This window comes from Entelurus aequoreus, linkage group LG22, assembly GCF_033978785.1.
Source record: "Entelurus aequoreus isolate RoL-2023_Sb linkage group LG22, RoL_Eaeq_v1.1, whole genome shotgun sequence".
Lineage (NCBI taxonomy): Eukaryota > Metazoa > Chordata > Actinopteri > Syngnathiformes > Syngnathidae > Entelurus > Entelurus aequoreus.
Window position 1 is genome coordinate 5,656,851 of NC_084752.1, and position 24,010 is coordinate 5,680,860.

Here is a 24,010-nt window from a genome sequence, read left to right on the forward strand (position 1 = left end):
TCAAAGAACACTTTTACAAGGTTAAAATATAAATTAAAAGGCATTAAACACATTGGGCTTTTCTTGTTGCAGTCAGAGAACAATTTACAATTTTCCATATTACATATAGTCTGCCATGATCAAGGATTAGGGTAGAATAGAACAGAAAGTTTTACTGACATTCTAATAAATTATTCATGATTTATGGTTGCCACTCCAGGTCTTTGTTTGAATAAAAATACAGTTATTAGTATGTACTAAAAATAAAACTATGGATAAATGTACACAGATAAGCCATGTTTCAGGTAAAACACATTTATTAAATTTTAATTCATTTAAATTAAATTAATAAAAATGTTTTTTTAAATAATATAAAACAATTTAAATTAAATTAAATTTAAATTAAAAATTAAAGATAAAACACAAATTGTAGGAATTTGTTACAAAATTTGGTCAATTAATTTGCATTAGTTGACTGCTAAAAGGGCAGTTTTAACTGCGCTAATTTTTGGCATCAATCCAAGCAGCTGTGTGCGCGTTTACGTATCTACATGTTACGTATCTACATGTTATGTATCTACATGTTGCGTATCTACACGTTACGTAACTACATGTTATGTATCTACATGTTATGTATCTACATGTTACATATCTACATGTTATGTATCTACATGTTATGTATCTACATGTTACATATCTACATGTTACGTATCTACATGTTACGTATCTACATGTTACGTATCTACATGTTACGTATCTACATGTTACGTATCTACATGTTACGTAACTACATGTTACGTATCTACATGTTATGTATCTACATGTTATGTATCTACATGTTACGTATCTACATGTTACGTATCTACATGTTACGTATCTACATGTTACGTATCTACACGTTACGTATCTACATGTTACGTATCTACATGTCATGTATCTACATGTTACGTAACTACATGTTATGTATCTACATGTTACGTATCTACATGTTATGTATCTACATGTTATGTATCTACATGTTACATAACTACATGTTATGTATCTACATGTTACGTATCTACATGTTACGTATCTACACGTTACGTATCTACATGTTATGTATCTACATGTTACGTAACTACATGTTATGTATCTACATGTTATGTATCTACATGTTACGTATCTACATGTTACGTATCTACATGTTATGTATCTACATGTTACGTATCTACATGTTATGTATCTACATGTGCACAACAGGGGAGCTGGTTAACTTATGAGAGAGATTTCAATTAATTAGGACCGCGATACTTTATTAGGACCGGTATACTGTACAACCCTAATATATATACATATAAACAAACTCAGTATACTCTATATCAGGGGTCACCAACGCGGTGCCCGCGGGCACCAGGTAGCCCGTTAGGACCAGATGAGTAGCCCGCTGGACTGTTCTAAAAATAGCTCAAATAGCAGCACTTACCAGTGAGCTGTCTCTATATTTTTAATTTTATTTATTTACTAGCAAGATGGTCTCTCTTTGCCCGACATTTTTAATTCTAAGAGAGACAAAACTCAAATAGAATTTGAAAATCCAAGAAAATATTTTAAAGACTTGTTTAAATAAATTCATTAATTTTTTTACTTTGCTTCCTACAACTTTCAGAAAGACAATTTTAGAGAAAAAATACAACCTTAAAAATGATTTTAGGATTTTTAAACACATATACCTTTTTACCTTTTAAATTCATTCCTCTTCTTTCCTGACAATTTAAATCAATGTTCAAGTAAATGTTTTATTTTTTATTGTAAAGAATAATAAATATGTTTTAATTTGATTCTTCATTTTAGCTTCTGTTTTTTCGACGAAGAATATTTGTGAAATATTTCTTCAAACTTATTATGATTAAAATTCAAAAAAATTATTCTGGCAAATCTAGAAAATCTGTAGAATCAAATTTAAATCTTATTTCAAAGTCTTTTGAATTTTCTTTTAAATTTTTGTTCTGGAAAATCTAGAAGAAATAATGATTTGTCTTTGTTAGAAATATAGCTTGGTCCAATTTGTTATATATTCTAACAAAGTGCAGATTGGATTTTAACCTATTTAAAACATGTCATCTAAATTCTAAAATTAATCTTAATCAGGAAAAATTACTAATGATGTTCCATAAAAATTTTTTTTAATTTTTTCAAAAAGATTCGAATTAGCTAGTTTTTCTCTTCTTTTTTTCGGTTGAATTTTGAATTTTAAAGAGTCGAAATTGAAGATAAACTATGTGTCAAAATTGAATTTTCATTTTTTTCGTGTTTTCTCCTCTTTTAAACCGTTCAATTAAGTGTAAATATCATTAATTATTAATAATAACATAGAGTTAAAGGTAAATTGAGCAAATTGGCTATTTCTGGCCATTTATTTAAGTGTGTATCAAACTGGTAGCCCTTCGCATTAATCACTACCCAAGAAGTAGCTCTTGGTTCAAAAAGGTTGGTGACCCCTGCTATATATGTATATCTATACACTGTATATATCCACAGTTTCGCAAATGTAATCACATTTTATACTAACATCTCCATAGTACACCAGTAAATTAGGAAATATTACATAGGAAAAAGATTATTGAAGTATGTTCTGACATTGCTGCTATTTTATGTGTAAATTATGCCACATGGTATTGTTAAAAAGTTTAATAATCCACAATGACAAGCCTTAAACTCCTAAATAATACACAATATATTTAGAAATTTCAATGTGCTACCCTAAAAATACTTTATAATACATATCAATCAATCAATCAATGTTTATTTATACAGTCCTAAATCACAAGTGTCTCAAAGGGCTGCACAAGCCACAACGACAGCCTCGGTTCAGATCCCACATAAGGGCAAGGAAAAAACTCACAACCCAGTGGTATGTCAATGAGAATTTTATTATTAATGAGAATATTATATGTTATTTGATAATTCTATAATTGTATTATTTATTTCAATGATCTATGAGTGTTTTATTATTTAATTTAGCTATTTAATTATAAGTCACCATACTTGCATTTGATACCATACAATTTACACTGAGATTGTTATCGATACAGTGTTTACCTATATTATATTTGTTAATTTATTTTGAAATAGTTTGTATTACCTTTGTTAATTCATCCTTTATATATAACCTGAAATAAACGAAAGAAAATCACATTCAAACAAAACATTTAAAATAGTTACATTCTACAACATTTGAATTATTTTAAAAAGTAGGCTTTTCTTCAGTATAATTTTTTTAAATATTCTAAAACCAACCAGGGTTAAGAAGAATATTATGAAGTCAATTTACACACAGAAAAAAATCTTACCCAGGGTGAAGAATGACAGACCAAACGCTAGCATTGTGCATGTGTAGAAGGTATTTAGAAAAAATACAAGGAATAATGACAATATTGATATGTATCTTAGAAGTCTGAAAACAGCTGTGACACAAAAGGAACCCAAAAAGAGGATCTAGGTCTCTGAACACAGACAGGATGCAAGTGTGTTGCTTAAAATGATGCAAGTGCAAGGAAACACTGTACAGTATTTCTTCAGACACATATCTCAACTGCACAACACTACATGATCAACATTTAGCCATCAATTAAGTCACTGTACAAATAATAGGTTCTGAGCATGCATTCTATAATATGTACTTTTGTATATGTTGCTGTTTTGTGTTGTACTGTTCTATGTGAATATGTGTCCTTTTATAAGCCATCATTTTATTGTCGTTAGTAGTTGTGTCATTTTGTTTTCTCCCATGTATATTTATTGTATGTCATGTGGTGTCAAATTGAGGATTACACATGGATATTAGCTGTTAGCTAAATCTGGTGCACTCATCGATTACTTGTGGTTAATGCATCGTGCACACTATCCGTGTACCAAAAAAATAAATATATATATATATATATATATATATATATATATATATATATATATATATATATATATATATATATATATATATATTTTTTTTTTTTTTTTTTTTTTTAATTTTTTTTTTAATTTTTTAATTTTTATTTTTATATATACAGTATATATGCACAGTACAGGCCAAACGTTTGGACACACCTACTCATTCAAAAGGTGAAATACCTGAAAACATGTTTTATATTCTAGTTTCTTCAAAATAGCCATCCTTTGCTCTGATTACTGCTTCGCACACTCTTGGCATTCTCTCCATGAGCTTCAAGAGGTAGTCACCTGAAATGGTTTTCACTTCACAGGTGTCATAGTGACAATCTACAATGTAAATAGTCATGAAAATATAGAAAACGCATTGAAATGAGAAGGTGTGTCCAAACGTTTGGCCTGTACTGCATATATATATATATATATATATATATATATATATATATATATATATATATATATATATATATATATATATATATATATATATATATATATATATATATATATATATATATTTATAAAATGTTCTGTACCGTACACTTTAAATCTACTTCACCACCACAGTTGCAATATTATTAATAGAAATGTCAAAAAATTTACGACTACAAGCGGTAGAAAAATGGATGGATGGATGGACTTTCAGAATTTTCTGGGGTTTCAGTTTTAAAGGATTTTATTTACATTCCAAAGCCTTTTTAAAAAATATATTTTCAGTTGACTTATTGGAGCTAGTACTGTGTTCTGCTCACTAGATGTCGCTGTGATTTAGGGTAAGGAAGGCCAACCACTGTTTTACAGTAAAGTTTAATATGCTGAAAAAGACAAAACTGACATTAAAATGTAACATTTTAAACCAAGAAAAACTTTTTTTTTTTTGTTTTTATATTTTTTATGTATTCAAATTAGAAACTATATATTTAAAACAAGGACATATAAGTCTCAAGTGTTTAATTTATTCAGATTTAAGATATTTATTTTTTATTTAGGCAGGTAGGTCAAGTGAGAACCATTTAGTGAACAAAATAAAAAAAACATACAAAATATATATTTAAAATATTTATTAGATATGCTAACTGGTTGGGATAAATCACATTGTTCCAGTATGCTGTCTTCTCATGCCAGGTTTCCAAATATGGTTCCCTGGCTGCAATTTGATGCAAATAAAAAGTTTGCAAAATGGAAACTGTCCCCACATGGTTGTTTGGGTGAACATTTTCCAAAACAATGTGCTATTGTTTTTCTGACAAATACACCACATTGTGGCACCATTAATCGGACAGACTTGAAATTTCTCACACAGCTTTATTGCGCGCCCTACTAAAACACCCACTGTAATTTTAGGGCACGGGTGTCAAACTCAAGACCCGGGGCCCAGATCTGGTCCGCCACATCATTTTATGTGCCTCGCAAAAGCCAGACAATAATATGTGTTAAAGTATTTTATCTTTCTCCATTTTGACGGAAAATATTACATGCAGTTGCATATCTTTTCAACATTAATATGATCTAATAATGCTACAAATACTAATATATATATATATATATATATATATATATATATATATATATACAGTACAGGCCAAAAGTTTGGACACACTTTCTCATTTCAATGCGTTTTCTTTATTTTCATGACTATTTACATTGTAGATTGTCACCGAAGGCATCAAAACTATGACACCTGTGAAGTGAAAACCATTTCAGGTGACTACCTCTTGAAGCTCATGGAGAGAATGCCAAGAGTGTGCAAAAAAGTAATCAGAGCAAAGGGTGGCTATTTTGAAGAAACTAGAATAAGAAAAAACATGTTTTCAGTTATTTCACCTTTTTTTGTTAAGTACATAACTCCACATGTGTTCATTCATAGTTTTGATGTGACAATGTACAATGTAAATAGTCATGAAAATAAAGAAAACACATTGAATGAGAAGGTGTGTCCAAACTTTTGGCCTGTACTGTACATGAAATAATAATAAATACTTAAATATCTGTTTGACTTATGATTTGGAAGCATCCATCAAATGTTGCACTGTAAAAAATTCCATCTCAATCGCCAGAATTTTACCGTAAAAAAGTAGTACCATTGTTCCATTTACAGTAATACACTGTTAAAAACAACAACCGTAGACTTTACGTTAAAGAAATCCAAACAAACTGGCTGCTCAGTTGCCAGAATTTCACCGTAAAAAAACATTGTGTATGCAAAACAATATATTTATAATTAAAGGAGGTGCTTTGGAGAACATTTTAAAGTTTCATCTTCGGGACCCCCAAAATATCGAATTTTTCGACGAACCTGACGTGCCAGCAAAATTTAGTGAAATTCCGTGTATGTTAAGGGCCTTAAAAGGGCGTTGAAATGCATAGAATAATAATGAATTGAATAATAATCAAAAGCACAGTTAATTATGTAACAATATCATGAGGCAAATTTTTTTACATTTATACACATATATTTTTTACCGTTACAAATGGCCCTCTTTGGGCAGCCGTAACTGCGATGTGGCCCTCAACGAAAACAAGTTTAACACTCCTGCTTTAGAGTGTTTAGCTGAATCCACCTTTCGGGGACCGACAAACAGGTGTGTAAAATTTGAGCAAGATTTGTTAAAAGCATGGCTGCCGTCAAGCAGGGGCACCTCAGTTCCATAAGTCATTGAGCAGTTTTTGAGGATATCTGTATCCTATACATGCTAGCATGTAGGACTGGGGGATATATGGAATGCACTCAATGTATCGTGGGTTTGTCTCTGTGCGATGTAGAAAGTGACTATTTCGTGAGTATTCGAGTATACGTTCTCACACAGTTGCTTTTAGCTGCGGGCATTACACTACATATATTGTACAGGATTGCTTATTATTTTTGTTGGATAGTAATCTGTTTATTTCAATTGTTAGTTTTTTCTTTATTACCTCTATTCTACAGGCTTTTCTCACTCTTTCTTGTCTCTCCTTCTCGCAGAGACGTAAAACAAGCGCACCTTGTTACATACGTCACATACTGTCGCGTGTGCAACGTCATACGCTCTCGCCGAGCAGAGAGGTAGGGGAATAGGTAACGTTAGCTGTGGCAAGTGGTGCAAGCGGAGCGGTGCGAGTGGTAATATGAGAGAGAGAAGGTGCGACTCTGGTAACAAATGGAGGAAGAATTAATTCCCAAGAAAAACAGCACGGGGTACATCGTCTGGCGGTGGTTTGGCTTCAAGCGGGAAGATGTTGAACAGACCACTATTTGATTTCCTATTATGCAGCTCATTTTTATTTGACTGTTATTGAAATATCTTGTGTGACATCATGCACAAAAGTGCACTTTATTTGTTTTAAACTATTGTAGTGGCGTTCTGTACAAAAAGTGCTCTTTACTTTAGTGTTGTTTTGATATGTCATCTTATACAGTTTTGGTAAATTGACTTACCGTATTTTTTGGAGTATAAGTCGCTCCGGAGTATAAGTCGCACCGGCCGAAAATGCATAATAAGGAAGGGAAAAAAAACATATATAAGTCGCATTTTTTGGAGAAATTTATTTGATAAAAGCCAACACCAAGAATAGACATTTGAAAAGCAATTTAAAAAAATAAATAAAGAATAGTGAACAACAGGCTGAATAAGTGTACGTTATATGAGGCATAAATAACCAACTGAGAAGGTGCCTGGTATGTTAACGTAACATATTATGGTAAGAGTCATTCAAATAACTATAACATATAGAACATGCTATACGTTTACCAAACAATCTGTCACTCCTAATCGCTAAATCCCATGAAATCTTATACGTCTAGTCCAGGGGTCGGCAACCCAAAATGTTGAAAGAGCCATATTGGACCAAAAATACAAAAACAAATCTGTCTGGAGCCGCAAAAAATTAAAAGCCATATTACATGTGTCAGGAGATATAAATTGAATTAAGAGGACTTAAAGGAAACTAAATAACCTCAAATATAGCTACAAATGAGGCATAATGATGCAATATGTACATATCGCTAGCCTAAATAGCATGTTAGCATCGATTAGCTTGCAGTCATGCAGTGACCAAAGATGTCTGATTAGCACTCCACACAAGTCAATAACATCAACAAAACTCACCTTTGTGCATTCATGCACAACGTTAAAAGTTTGGTGGACAAAATGAGACAGAAAAAGTGGCATAAAACACGTCCTAGAAAGTTGGAGAAAGTTATACATGTAAACAAACTATACGGTGAGTTCAAGGACCGCCAAAATAAGTAGGACAAAACGGCGCTTGCCAAATACTTGAATCAGTGAAGCATATTTAATACAAACAGTGTGATTTATAACAATTAGGGAGGTTTGTGTCATGTTTGTCCTCCTACAGAAACCATACTAAAACAAAAAAAGAGATTTTTTTCCCCTCATCTTTTTCCATTCTTCATACATTTTTGAAAAATCTCCAGAGAGCCACTAGGGCGGCGCTAAAGAGCCGCATGCGGCTCTAGAGCCGCGGGTTGCCGACCCCCGGTCTAGTCTCTTACGTGAATGAGGTAAATAATATTATTTGATATTTTACGGTAATGTGTTAATAATTTCACACACAAGTCGCTCCTGAGTATAAGTCGCACCCCGGCCAAACTATGAAAAAAACTGCGATTTATAGTCGGAAAAATACGGTACACTATTTGATTTCCTATTATGCAGCTCATTTTTATTTGACACTTATTGAAATACACTACCGTTCAAAAGTTTGGGGTCACATTGAAATGTCCTTATTTTTGAAGGAAAAGCACTGTACTTTTCAATGAAGATAACTTTAAACTAGTCTTAACTTTAAAGAAATACACTCTATACATTGCTAATGTGGTAAATGACTATTCTAGCTGCAAATGTCTGGTTTTTGGTGCAATATCTACATAGGTGTATCGAGGCCCATTTCCAGCAACTATCACTCCAGTGTTCTAATGGTACAATGTGTTTGCTCATTGGCTCAGAAGGCTAATTGATGATTAGAAAACCCTTGTGCAATCATGTTCACACATCTGAAAACAGTTTAGCTCGTTACAGAAGCTACAAAACTGACCTTCCTTTGAGCACATTGAGTTTCTGGAGCATCACATTTGTGGGGTCAATTAAACGCTCAAAATGGCCAGAAAAAGAGAACTTTCATCTGAAACTCGACAGTCTATTCTTGTTCTTAGAAATGAAGGCTATTCCACAAAATTGTTTGGGTGACCCCAAACTTTTGAACGGTAGTGTATATTGTGTGACATCATGCACAAAAGTGCACTTTATTTGTTTTAAACTATTGTAGTGGCGTTCTGTACACAAAGTGCACTTTAATTTAGTGTTGTTTTGATATGTCATCTTATACAGTTTTGGTAAATTGACTTAGTTGTGATGTCCCTCTCTGCATGAAAGTTTAAAAGTAGCATATATTAATATAGTATGAACAAGAATGCTTTAATGTAGACACATAGAATCATCATACTGCTGTGATTATATGCATCAAGTATTCATTCAAGGCTAAGGAAAAATATGGAGATGTATATGGTGTATCGTGACATAGCCTAAAAATATCGAGATATTAATAAACGGCCATATCGCCCAGCCCTACTAGCATGTCTTTCCAAGCACATACCAAAGGGGGCGCCACAAATTGAAGAAAAAAAAAAACAACAACAAAAAACGAGGACACCCAAGTGGTTGTTAACCCCCTAGTGCTGAATAAAGACCCTCATCCATGCTTCTTCCCTGGGGGCACTTATCGCCTATCATGCCCGGCGTCAGGCAACAGCAGCGGGCCAAGTCGGAGCATCGGTGGATGAGCTAATGGAGAAGAGAAGAAGAAGCGAAGGGAGGAGGAGTATGAGAGTCTATGTGTGTGAGCGAGCAAAGAGCCGGACCACCCACCCGGAGGATTCAGAGGCACAGGATTCACAGCCCATTCTGTTGACCTGCCACACCGCCCCGGCTCTGGGCAAGGCCCTCCCCAATTGTTCCGCCCGCTAACATGAGAAGGAGGAGGAGGCGGAGGTGGTCGAGCAGTAAACAGCGGGCTGAGTTTCTCTCCTTCAGCGCACAAAAGGCGTCTGAATTGTGTCGGGGCCTGGAGCACGTTTGGAGTGGCCCTGAATGAAACATCTGTGGAGGCCGAGCCCCACGGAGAAAATGCTATTTTGCTGTCCAACCACACTGACAACCTGTTTTCTCCTTCTTCATCACCGCGCCACGCCCCTCTTTCACTGTAACTCACATTAGCCATCCAAGAACAGTTCAAAAAAATTCGACATTTGAAGCAACATACGTAGTTTTCACACGGACGTTACCGATTAAAACTGGGATTTTGTGCCTTTTGGCCATGCCGCTGGTCAGGGGGAAAAGCACAGACAAGAAGTCCAGCCCTGAATTTGCCAGCTGTCAAGTTGCCTGAACTTGGAAATGCTGAGAAGATCATGGAGGCTGCTCTGTCACTCTGTCACCTCAACTGTTGACAGGAGCTTGTCAGGTCAGGTGAGATCAAAGATCAAAATACATTGTTGAGTTGAGTTGGAGTTTATTTGGAACATGCATGCATACAACATGATGCATCACACAGGCATGCATACAACATGATACATCACACATGCATGCATACAACATGATGCATCACACAGGCATGCATACAACATGATACATCACACATGCATGCATACAACATGATGCATCACACATACATGCATACAACATGATACATCACACATGCATGCATACAACATGATGCATCACACATACATGCATACAACATGATACATCACACATGCATGCATACAACATGATGCATCACACATACATGCATACAACATGATACATCACACATGCATGCATACAACATGATGCAGCACACATGCATGCATACAACATGATACATCACACATGCATGCATACAACATGATACATCACACATGCATGCATACAACATGATGCATCACACATACATGCATACAACATGATACATCACACATGCATGCATACAACATGATGCAGCACACATGCATGCATACAACATGATACATCACACATGCATGCATACAACATGATGCATCACACATGCATGCATACAACATGATGCATCACACATGCATGCATACAACATGATGCATCACACATGCATGCATACAACATGATACATCACACATGCATGCATACAACATGATACATCACACATGCATGCGTACAACATGATGCATCACACAGGCATGCATACAACATGATGCATCACACATGCATGCATACAACATGATACATCACACAGGCATGCATACAACATGATACATCACACATGCATGCATACAACATGATGCGTCACACATGCATGCGTACAACATGATGCATCACACAGGCATGCATACAACATGATGCATCACACATGCATGCATACAACATGATGCATCACACAGGCATGCATACAACATGATACATCACACATGCATACAACATGATGCATCACACATGCATGCATACAACATGATACATCTCACATGCATGCATACAACATGATGCATCACACATGCATGTATACAACATGATGCATCACACATGCATGTATACAACATGATGCATCACACAAGCATGCATACAACATGATGCATCACACATGCATGCATACAACATTATACATCACACATGCATGCATACAACATGATACATCACACATGCATGCGTACAACATGATGCATCACACATGCATGCATACAACATTATACATCACACATGCATGCATACAACATTATACATCACACATGCATGCATACAACATTATACATCACACACGCATGCATACAACATGATACATCACACAAGCATGCATACAACATGATTCATTACACATGCATGCGTACAACATGATACATCACACATGCATGCATACAACATGATGCATCACACATGCATGCATACAACATGATGCATCACACATGCATGCATACAACATGATGCATCACACATGCATGCATACAACATTATACATCACACATGCATGCATACAACATTATACATCACACATGCATGAATACAACATTATACATCACACATGCATGCATACAACATGATACATCACACAAGCATGCATACAACATGATTCATTACACATGCATGCGTACAACATGATACATCACACATGCATGCATACAACATGATGCATCACACATGCATGCATACAACATGATGCATCACACATGCATGCATACAACATGATGCCTCACACATGCATGCATACAACATGATACATCTTGACTCACATATGAACTTGAAGTGCCATCCCATTCCTAACCCATAGTGTTCAATATGATGTGGGTCCACCTTTTGCAGCTATTACAGCTTCAACACTTCTGGGAAGGCTGTCCACAAGGTTGCGGAGTGTGTTTATAGGAATTTTCCACCATTCTTCCAAAAGCGCATTGGTGAGGTCACACACTGATGTTGGTGGAGAAGGCCTGGCTCTCAGTCTCCGTTCTAATTCATCCCAAAGGTGTTCTATTTGGTTCAGGTCAGGACTCTGTGCAGGCCAGTCAAGTTCATCCACACCAGACTCTGTCATCCATGTCTTTATGGATCTTGCTTTGTGCACTTGTGCACAGTCATGTTGGAAGAGGAAGGGGCCCGCTCCAAACTGTTCCCACAAGGTTGGGAGCATGGAATTGTCCAAAATGTTTTGGTATCCTGGAGCATTCAAAATTTCTTTCACTGGACCTAACGGGTCAAGCCCAACTCCTGAAAAACAACCCCACACCATAATTCCTCCTCCACCAAATTTCACACTCAGCACAACGCAGTCCGAAATGTAGCGTTCTCCTGGCAAACTCCAACCCCAGACTGGTCCATCAGATTGCCAGATGGAAAAGCGTGATTCATCACTCCAGAGAAGTGATGCTCTAGAGTCCCGTGGCGACGTGCTTTACACCACTGCATCCCACGCTTTGCATTGGACTTGGTGATGTACGGCTTAGATGCAGCTGCTCGGCCATGGAAACCCATTCCATGAAGCTCTCTGCGTACTGTACGTGGGCTAATTGGAAGGTCACATGAAGTTTGGAGCTTTGTAGCAACTGACTGTGCAGAAAGTCTTTGCACTATGCTGACCTCTCTGTCAGTTTACCTGGCCTACCACTTGGTGGCTGAGTTGCTGTTGTTCCCAAACTCTTCACTTTTCTTATAATAAAGCCGACAGTTGACTTTGGAATATTTAGGAGCGAGGATTTGTTGCACAGGTGGCATCCTACGAAATCACTGAGAGCGGCCCATTCTTTCACAAATGTTTGTAGAAACAGTGTCCATGCCTAAGTGCTTGATTTTATACACCTGTGGCCGGGCCAAGTGATTAGGACACCTGATTCTCATCATTTGGATGGGTGCCCAAATACTTTTGGCAATATAGTGTATGAGTCCTTGGTTGCCTGTGATGTCACGTACAGTTGCAGACTGGTCACCGGCTCAAACACTTAGCGGGTAACAAGCATACAGTGGCCTGAGTCAAACTGCCTCGAGCTGATGTTGCAATTTTCAAACCAATAAAGAAAGTACAGTCGTTCCTCGCCACATTGCCCTTTAAATGTTCCAGTTTCACCACACTGCAGATTTTTTGGGGATATTCTTTTTTTTTTTTTAAAGCATATTCTTCAAAATTTCCCCCCTAAATTAAACATTGTCAAGCATAAAAATGGCAAAATAAACAAAAATATCAATACTACAGAAGTTTTGGCAACTGTTCAGTATTGTGACCACTTTTTGGCTCAGGCTCAGGCAGCATTATTATATTGGATTAAAAGAGTGTAAAGGTGATTCAAGGGTTTTATTTCATGTCTAGAGGGCGCTTATAGTTTTGAGAAACATATTTAGAAGGTCATAAACCGTTTTTTTTGTTGTTGTTCTCGCTACGAAAATATTTGAATCATAGTTAATGATTCCTACTTTGTGGAAATTATTTTATCGCAGTCTAGAACCAACTAACAGCAATAGACCAAGAACGACTGCACGCCTGATAGAAACCCCCTAAAACAGTGGTTCTTAACCTGGGTTCCATCGAACCCTAGGGGTTCGGTGAGTCGGGCTCAGGGGTTCGGCGGAGGTCAAGACACACCCGACTCACCGTGTAAATAAAAACTTCTCCCGATCGCCGTATTACGGACACGGCAACAGCAGAAGTCAGACTGATTTTCAGGTGTGTAATTTGTTGTGAGTTCATGCACTGTGTTGGTTTTGTTCTTGGAACAAGGTGATGTTCATGAACGGTTCATTTTGTGCACCAGTAATAAAACATGGTACCACGTTAGTATGGGGAACATATTCACCATTAATTAGTTGCTTATTAACATGCAAATTAGTAACATATTGGCTCTTAACTAGTCATTATTAAGTACTTATTAATGCCTTATTCTGCATGGCCTTATTATAACCCTAACCCTCTAACCCTGACCAAATAACTCTAAATTAAGTCTTTGTTACTTAGAATATGTTCCCCATACTAAAGTGTTACCAAAAACATGTAACTTTGTCTTGAATTTGACATTTTTATTTTTTATTTTTCACTAAAGAAGGGTTCGGTGAATGCGCATATGAAACTGGTGGGGTTCAGTACCTCCAACAAGGTTAAAGGCCTACTGAAAGCCACTACTAGCGACCACGCAGTCTGATAGTTTATATATCAATGATGACATCTTAACATTGCAACACATGCCAATACGGCCGGGTTAACTTATAAAGTGCAATTTTAAATATCCCGCCACACTTTCGGTTGAAAACGTCTATGTATGATGACGTATGCGCGTGACGTAAACGGTTGATACGGAAGTATTGGTACCCCATTGAATACAATACAAAAAAGCTCTGTTTTCATTTCAAAATTCCACAGTATTCTTGACATCTGTGTTGGTGAATCTTTTGCAAATTGTTTAATGAACAATGAAGACTGCAAAGAAGAAAGTTGTAGGTGGGATCGGTGTATTAGCGGCGGACTACAGCAACACAGAGATGGATAGCAGACGCGCTAGCCGCCGAACTCACCTTAACTTCCTCCGTCTCGCCGACCGCATCTGTGATCGGGTGAAGTCTTTCGTCACACCGTCGATCGCTGGAACGCAGGTGAGCACGGGTGTTAATGAGCAGATGAGGGCTGGCTGGCGTAGGCGGATAGCAACCGGACCTCACAGAGGTCCGGTTGCTAAGTTAGCTTCAATGGCGTCATTAGCAACAGCATTGTTAACCTTTGCCAGGCTGGAAAGCATTAACCGTGTATTTACATGTCCAAGGTTTAATAGTATTGTTGATCTTCTGTCTATCCTTCCAGTCAGGGATTTATTTATTTTGTTTGTATATGCAGTTAAGCACGATGCTATCACGTTAGCTTCGTAGCTAAAGTGTTTCGTCGATGTATTGTCGTGGAGATAAAAGTCACTGTGAATGTCCATTTCGCGTTCTCGACTCTCATTTTCAAGAGGATATAGTATCCGAGGTGGTTTAAAATACAAATCCGTGATCCACAATAGAAAAAGGAGAGAGTGTGGAATCCAATGAGCCAGCTTGTACCTAAGTTACGGTCAGAGCGAAAAAAGATATGTCTTGCAACTGCATTCTAGTCTTTCACTCTAACGTTCCTCATCCACGAATCTTTCATCCTCGCTCAAATTAATGGGGTAATTGTCGCTTTCTCGGTCCGAATCGCTCTAGCTGCGTTGAAAACAATAGGAAAATGTGAGGAGCCTTTCAACTGACTACGTCACGCTACTTCCGGTAGGGGCAAGGCTTTTTTTTATCAGATACCAAAAGTTGCGATCTTTATCGTTGTTGTTCTCTACTAAATCCTTTCAGCAAAAATATGGCAATATCGCGAAATGATCAAGTATGACACATTGAATGGATCTGCTATCCCCGTTTAAATAAAAAAAAATTAATTTCAGTAGGCCTTTAAGAACCACTGCCCTAAAAGTACAGTAAGGCTCCACGTTTTCGAAATTTGCTAGCTTGATGTTAATTTACATTGTCTCCGCCATAGACATGCTACTAATTAGCACTAGCAATTTTACATGGTGATTCCAACACCTCCAAAGTTGTTCATGAAAACTACAACTAAAATGTACATTACAATCAAACAGCTGGTGTGTAATAAATACAATACCGTATTTTTCGGAGTATAAGTCGCACCTGACGAAAATGCATAATAAAGAAGGAAAAAAACATATATAAGTCGCACTGGAGTATAAGTTGCATTTTTTGGGGAAATGTATTTGATAAAAGCCAACACCAAGAATAGACATTTGAAAGGCAATTTAAAATGTCTAAAGAATAGTGAACAACAGGCTGAATAAGTGTACGTTATATGAGGCATAAATAACCAACTGGTATGTTAACGTAACATATTATGGTAAGAGTCATTCAAATAACTATAACATATAGAACATGCTATACGTTTACCAAACAATCTGTCACTCCTAATCGCTAAATCCGACGAAATCTTATACGTCTAGTCTCTTACGTGAATGAGCTAAATAATATTATTTGATATTTTACGGTAATGTGTTAATAATTTCACACATAAGTCGCTCCTGAGTATAAGTCGCACCCCCAGCCAAACTATGAAAAAAACTGCGACTTATAGTCCGAAAAATACAGTATATATGTTTCTGTATCTGTCCCTATTTCAAGTAAACCTTTATATATTATATAAGTGACAATTCAGTTGAATGAAGACAAATAAGAGTTTAAAAAAATAGATGCAGTGAGTTTTTCTTGTTATTGTGTGTTTCTTCTAATAATGTAAATAATTCAATGTGATTATCTTGTGTGATGACTGTATTATGATGATAGTATATATGATAGTATATATCTGTATCATGAATCAATTTAAGTGGACCCCGACTTAAACAAGTTGAAAAACTTATTCGGGTGTTACCATTTAGTGGTCAATTGTACGGAATATGTACTTCACTGTGCAACCTACTAATAAAAGTCTCAATCAATCAATCAATCAATTGTTTGTTTGTTGAAGTCGGATAAAAACACAACTATGAGATTCTGCGGGCACACTTGGGGATTTTCCACGCAGTAAAACCCAGCGTGCCATGCAGGAGCAGAGTCCACTGTCCTAACTTTACTATGCAGCGAGTGTCTGTGGAGTGTGATGGACGTTTACTATAAAGGAGGTTAGTGAAGGGCTCTTCTTCTTTTTAACTCCCTGGCTTTGATGACATCATAGGACTGAGCTATGAAGTAGATGGATGTGTCCCTCCTCGCCTTTGCTGCGGCGAGTCCATCCATCAACATCACCTCTGGAGTTACCCCCCATCGCCCCGCCATGTTTTTTTCCCCTCCACCATATGCAGTTCCACCACTGAGACGTTTCACTTTAATTGAAAGGGAAAACAAAATCCTTGACATACTTCCTGGTCACTCATTTTCTTTAATCAATTTCCTCCCTTTTGGCCCTATATCATGTGTAATTACTTTGCCTTACACGCCCCCCTCGTGGGGTCCCCCACCACACACACACACATTCTTGTATTTGTTACCTTCTTGAGACCTGCGAAAAATGCCTACCTCTTTACGACCACCCTTTCTAGATATATAAAGATTTGCATTTACAACATTAGTAATATATACATACTATGCAAATATAAAAAAGCTTGTTGAGAAAAATTTGTTGGAATTTCGCAGGAAGAAGGTCACAATTTCACAAGAAAAACTGAGTTTTTTACAAGAAGTCTAAATTTTTTACAAGAAAAACTAAACATTCGTGCAATATTATGATAAAAGTTAGAATTTTGCTCAATAACAGTCACAGTTTTACAAGAAAAGCTTAAAATGTGGGCAATTTTATGCAAAGAGTCGTAATTTTACTCGACCAAAGTAACAATTTTGTAAGGAATCTTAAAAATGTTGGCAATATTATAATAATAATCGGAATTTTACTTGGCAAAATTATGACAAAAGTCATAATTTTACTCAAAAAATGTCACTGTTTTACAAGAACAACAAAAAAATTGGCAATATTGTCATACAAAGTCAGAATTTTATATGACAAATGTCACCATTTTGCATTAAAAAATTCTAATTTTACATAAAAAAATTCTAATTTTACATAAAAAAGTAATAATTTTACCAGAAAATATTGCAATATTACAGAAACAGAAAGAATATGAGAAATTGCTCCCAATTTTATAAGAAAAAAGTTGACACTGTGACAAAAAGACTGCTTTTAGTTCATTTGTTTTATTCTGTTTATTTTTGTTTTTTCAATTTACTGCAAGATATTACAAAATGTCTCCATAAACATATTTATTTTATTATTTTTATTAATTTTGGCCAGAGGGGGAGCACTTAACATTTTTACACACTTGTTATTACATATGTTGACCAGAGGGGGAGCACTTTTAAAAGCGACACACAGTCAATTTGAAAATCCCTCCTTTTTGGGACCACCCTCATTTTGATAGATGTCACCAGCAGGGGTGCTAATGAGACATTCTCTATTAGATGCAATGTTATTGGGACCATGATTTATGTCATCATTTGTTCCATCTCCTCATATGGAAGCTACTTTTCCTTCTTGATGTCTCAAGAAGGGTAGAGATACAAGAACACAGACACACACTTTCTTGTATTTGTTACCTTCTTGAGAGGTGCAAAAAATGCCTACCTCTTTAGGACCACCCTTTCTAGATATAAAAAGATTTGCATTTACAACATTAATAATATATACATACTATGCAAATATAAAAAAGCTTGTTGTTAAAAATTAGTTGGAATTTCGCAAGAAGGTGGTCACAATTTCACAAGAAAAACGTAGTTTTTTGCCAGTATTATAATAAAAGTCGTAATTTTACTCAAGGCAAGTCAAAATGTTTACAAGAAAAACTGAACATTCGTGCAATATTATGATAAAACTTAGAATTTTGCTCTAACAGTCGCAATTTTACAATAAAAGCTTAAAATTTGGGCAATTTTATGCAAAGAGTCGTAATTTTATTTGACCAAAGTAACAATTTTATAAGGAATCTTAAAAATGTTGGCAATATTATAATAATAATCGGAATTTTACTTGGCAAAATTATGACAAAAGTCATAATTTTTTCTTAAAAATGTCACTGTTTTACAAGAACAACAAAAAAATTGGTAATATTGTCATACAAACTCAGAATTTTATATGACAAATGTCACCATTTTGCATTAAAAAAATATAATTTTACATAAAAAAATTATAATTTTACATAAAAAAGTAATCATTTTACAAGAAAATATTGCAATATTACAGAAACAGAAAGAATATGAGAAATTGCTCCCAATTTTATAAGAAAAAAGTCGACACATTGTGAGAAAAAGACTGCTTTTAGTCAATTTTTTTATTTGGTTTATTTTAGTTTTTTTAAATTTACTTCAAGATATTACAAAAAGTCTCCATAAACATATTTATTTTATTATTTTTATTAATTTTGGCCAGAGGGAGAGCACTTAACATTTTTACACACTTGTTATTACATATGTTGACCAGAGGGGGAGCACTTTTAAAAGCGACACAGTCAATTTGAAAAATGCCTCCTTTTAGGGACCACCCTCATTTTGATAGATGTCACCAGCAGGGGTGCTAATGAGACATTCTCTATTAGATGCAATGTTATTGGGACTTATGTCATCATTTGTTCCATCTCCTTATATGGAAGATACTTTTCCTTCTTGATGTCTCAAGAAGGGTAGAAATACAAGAACACACACTTTCTTGTATTGTTACTTTTTTGAGACCTGCAAAAAATGCCTACCTCTTTAGGACCACCCTTTCTAGATATATAAAGATTTGCATTTACAACATTAATAATATATACATACTATGCAAATATAAAAAAGCTTGTTGTTAAAAATGTGTTGGAATTTCGCAAGAAGAAGGTCACAATTTCACAAGAAAAACGTAGTTTTTTGCCAGTATTATAGTAAAAGTCGTAATTTTACTCAAGGCAAGTCAAAATTTTTACAAGAAAAACTGAACATTCGTGCAATATTATGATAAAACTTAGAATTTTGCTCTAACAGTCGCAATTTTACAATAAAAGCTTAAAATTTGGGCAATTTTATGCAAAGAGTCGTAATTTTATTTGACCAAAGTAACAATTTTATAAGGAATCTTAAAAATGTTGGCAATATTATAATAATAATCTGAATTTTACTTGGCAAAATTATGACAAAAGTCATAATTTTACTCAAAAAATGTCACTGTTTTACAAGAACAACAAAAAAATTGGTAATATTGTCATACAAACTCAGAATTTTATATGACAAATGTCACCATTTTGCATTAAAAAAATATAATTTTACATAAAAAAATTATAATTTTACATAAAAAAGTAATCATTTTACAAGAAAATATTGCAATATTACAGAAACAGAAAGAATATGAGAAATTGCTCCCAATTTTATAAGAAAAAAGTCGACACATTGTGAGAAAAAGACTGCTTTTAGTCAATTTTTTTATTTGGTTTATTTTAGTTTTTTTAAATTTACTTCAAGATATTACAAAATGTCTCCATAAACATATTTATTTTATTATTTTTATTAATTTTGGCCAGAGGGAGAGCACTTAACATTTTTACACACTTGTTATTACATATGTTGACCAGAGGGGGAGCACTTTTAAAAGCGACACACAGTCAATTTGAAAAATGCCTCCTTTTAGGGACCACCCTCATTTTGATAGATGTCACCAGCAGGGGTGCTAATGAGACATTCTCTATTAGATGCAATGTTATTGGGACCATGATTTATGTCATCATTTGTTCCATCTCCTTATATGGAAGATACTTTTCCTTCTTGATGTCTCAAGAAGGGTAGAAATACAAGAACACACACTTTCTTGTATTTGTTACTTTTTTGAGACCTGCAAAAAATGCCTACCTCTTTAGGACCACCCTTTCTAGATATATAAAGATTTGCATTTACAACATTAATAATATATACATACTATGCAAATATAAAAAAGCTTGTTGTTAAAAATGTGTTGGAATTTCGCAAGAAGAAGGTCACAATTTCACAAGAAAAACGTAGTTTTTTGCCAGTATTATAGTAAAAGTCGTAATTTTACTCAAGGCAAGTCAAAATTTTTACAAGAAAAACTGAACATTCGTGCAATATCATGATAAAACTTAGAATTTTGCTCTAACAGTCGCAATTTTACAATAAAAGCTTAAAATTTGGGCAATTTTATGCAAAGAGTCGTAATTTTATTTGACCAAAGTAACAATTTTATAAGGAATCTTAAAAATGTTGGCAATATTATAATAATAATCGGAATTTTACTTGGCAAAATTATGACAAAAGTCATAATTTTACTCAAAAAATGTCACTGTTTAAACAAGAACAACAAAAAAATTGGCAATATTGTCATACAAAGTCAGAATTTTATATGACAAATGTCACCATTTTGCATAAAAAAATTATAATTTTACATAAAAAAATTATAATTTTACATAAAAAAGTAATACTTTTACCAGAAAATATTGCAATATTACAGAAACAGAAATAATATGAGAAATTGCTCCCAATTTTATAAGAAAAAAGTCGACACATTGTGAGAAAAAGACTGCTTTTAGTTCATTTTTTTATTTGGTTTATTTTTGTTTTTTTAATTTACTGCAAGATATTACAAAATGTCTCCATAAACATATTTATTTTATTATTTTTATTAATTTTGGCCAGAGGGGGAGCACTTCAAATTTTTACACACACTTGTTATTACATATGTTGGCCAGAGGGGGAGCACTTCAAACTTTTACACACACTTGTTATTACATATGTTGGCCAGAGGGGGAACACTTCAAATTTTTACACACACTTGTTATTACATATGTTGACCAGAGGCGGAGCACTTAACATTTTTACACACACTTGTTGTTACATATGTTGACCAGAGGGGGAGTACTTAACATTTTTACACACACTTGTTATTACATATGTTGACCAGAGGGGGAGTACTTAACATTTTTACACACACTTGTTATTACATATGTTGGCCAGAGGGGGAGCACTTTTAAAAGCGACACACAGTCAATTTGAAAAATCCCTCCTTTTTGGGACCACCCTCATTTTGATAGATGTCACCAGCAGGGGTGCAAATGAGACATTCTCTATTACAAGGGTCACCAACCTTTTTGAAACCAAGAGCTACTTCTTGGGTGCTGATTAATGCGAAGGGCTACCAGTTTGATACACACTTAAATAAATTGCCAGAAATAGCCTATTTGCTCAATTTACCCTTAACTCTATGTTATTATTAATAATTAATGATATTTACACTTAAATGAACGGTTTAAAAGAGGAGAAAACACGAAAAAAATGACAATTAAATTTTGAAACATAGTTGGACCAAGCTATATTTCTAACAAAGACAAATCATTATTTCTTCTAGATTTTCCAGAACAAAAATTTTAAAAGAAATTCAAAATACTTTGAAATAAGATTTAAATTTGATTCTACAGATTTTCTAGATTTGCCAGAATAATTTTTTTGAATTTTAATCATTAATATTCTTCGTTGAAAAAACAGAAGCTAAAATGAAGAATTAAATTAAAATGTATTTATTATTCTTTACAATAAAAAAAATAAATTTACTTGAACATTGATTTAAATTGTCAGGAAAGAAGAGGAAGGAATTTAAAAGGTAAAAAGGTATATGTGTTTAAAAATCCTAAAATAATTTTAAGGTTGTATTTTTTCTCTAAAATTGTCTTTCTGAAAGTTATAAGAAGCAATGTAAAAAAATTAATGAATTTATTTAAACAAGTGAAGACCAAGTCTTTAAAACATTTTCTTGGATTTTCAAATTCTATTTGAGTTTTGTCTCTCATAGAATTAAAAATGTCGAGCAAAGCGAGACTAGCTTGCTAGTAAATAAATAAAATTTAAAAAATAGAGGCAGCTCACTGGTAAGTGCTGCTATTTGAGCTATTTTTAGAACAGGCCGGCGGGCTACTCATCTGGTCCTTACGGGCTACCTGGTGCCCGCGGGCACCGCGTTGGTGACCCCTGCTCTATTAGATGCAATGTTATTGGGACCCGGATTTATGTCATCACTTGTTCCATCTCCTCATATGGAAGATACTTTTCCTTCTTGATGTCCCAAGAAGGGTAAAAATACAAGAACACACACACACACACACACACACACACACACACACACACACACACACACACACACACACACACACACAGTCAGTGCTAACCCCCTACTGTAAGAAGGCAATACCTTTGGCATCAATACTCACTGGCCCCTTTCGGCTCCTCCGGCCTGAACAATGGCAAGGGCCCGCTGGCTCCAGAACCCCACCAGGCCACCCCTGACCCTGCCCACCTACACAGCTAAACCCCATGTCGATTGACACACACACACACACACACACACACACACACACACACACACACACACACACACTTTTTTAAACATTCATTGCATTCCTTCTAATGTTCATTTTTTTCATCTGTTCAGATTTGCCCTTGTAAATAATGTAAATGGTCCGTTCCAAGGTCAAGCTGTAGCAACTGTCATTATTGGCGCATTTAATGACACACGGCTATTGTTAGCTTATCCCGTGGCTGCAAAACTCTATTTTAGTCACTGCCCTCAGTCTCCTCCTGGATAAAATGGGTTTACTCAGTGACAGCACAGGACAAAAACAAACAAAAAAGAACAAATAGGATCTGTCAAGTGATTTTAGTACTACTCTTACTGTTAGTTCCATGACATACATTTCTAATACCTGCTCTGGATTTTAGGGTCTTTTTTCTCTCTGCCCTCAGTCTCCTCTTGGATAAATGTGTTGTCCTCATAGAAGTATATACATTAGGCTTTCATTCTCTTCCATTGATATTATTATTTTGTCTATGCTATTACTACTGCTTTTACTGTTAATACTACAACATACAATTTCTAGTACCTGCTCAGGATTGTAGGGTCTTTTTTCTCTCTGCCCTCAGTCTCCTCTTGGATAAATGTGTTGTCCTCATAGAAGTATATTAATGAGGCTTTCATTCTCTTCCATTGATATTATTATTTGTCTCAGCTATTACTACTGCGTTTACTGTTAGTACTACAACATACCATTTTTTAGTACCTGCTCGGGATTTTTTTTCTCACTGCCCTCAGTCTC

General features: G+C 35.0%; 1 protein-coding gene and 1 long non-coding RNA gene across 3 annotated transcripts in view; one reads left to right on the top strand and one right to left on the bottom strand.

The window, feature by feature from the left end:
- si:dkey-27h10.2 (uncharacterized) overlaps window positions 1–3,452 on the bottom strand; it is a 41,915-nt gene extending 38,463 nt beyond the window's left edge. For both annotated transcript variants that reach the window (XM_062032325.1, XM_062032326.1), the window contains exon 1: window positions 3,309–3,452. In XM_062032325.1, coding sequence (XP_061888309.1) covers window positions 3,309–3,342 — 34 coding nt within the window. In that variant the 5' untranslated portion in view covers window positions 3,343–3,452. The remainder of the gene's footprint in view (window positions 1–3,308) is intronic.
- Window positions 1–24,010, top strand: part of LOC133639198 (uncharacterized) — a 134,472-nt gene that overhangs the window by 96,101 nt on the left and 14,361 nt on the right. The window lies entirely within an intron of this gene.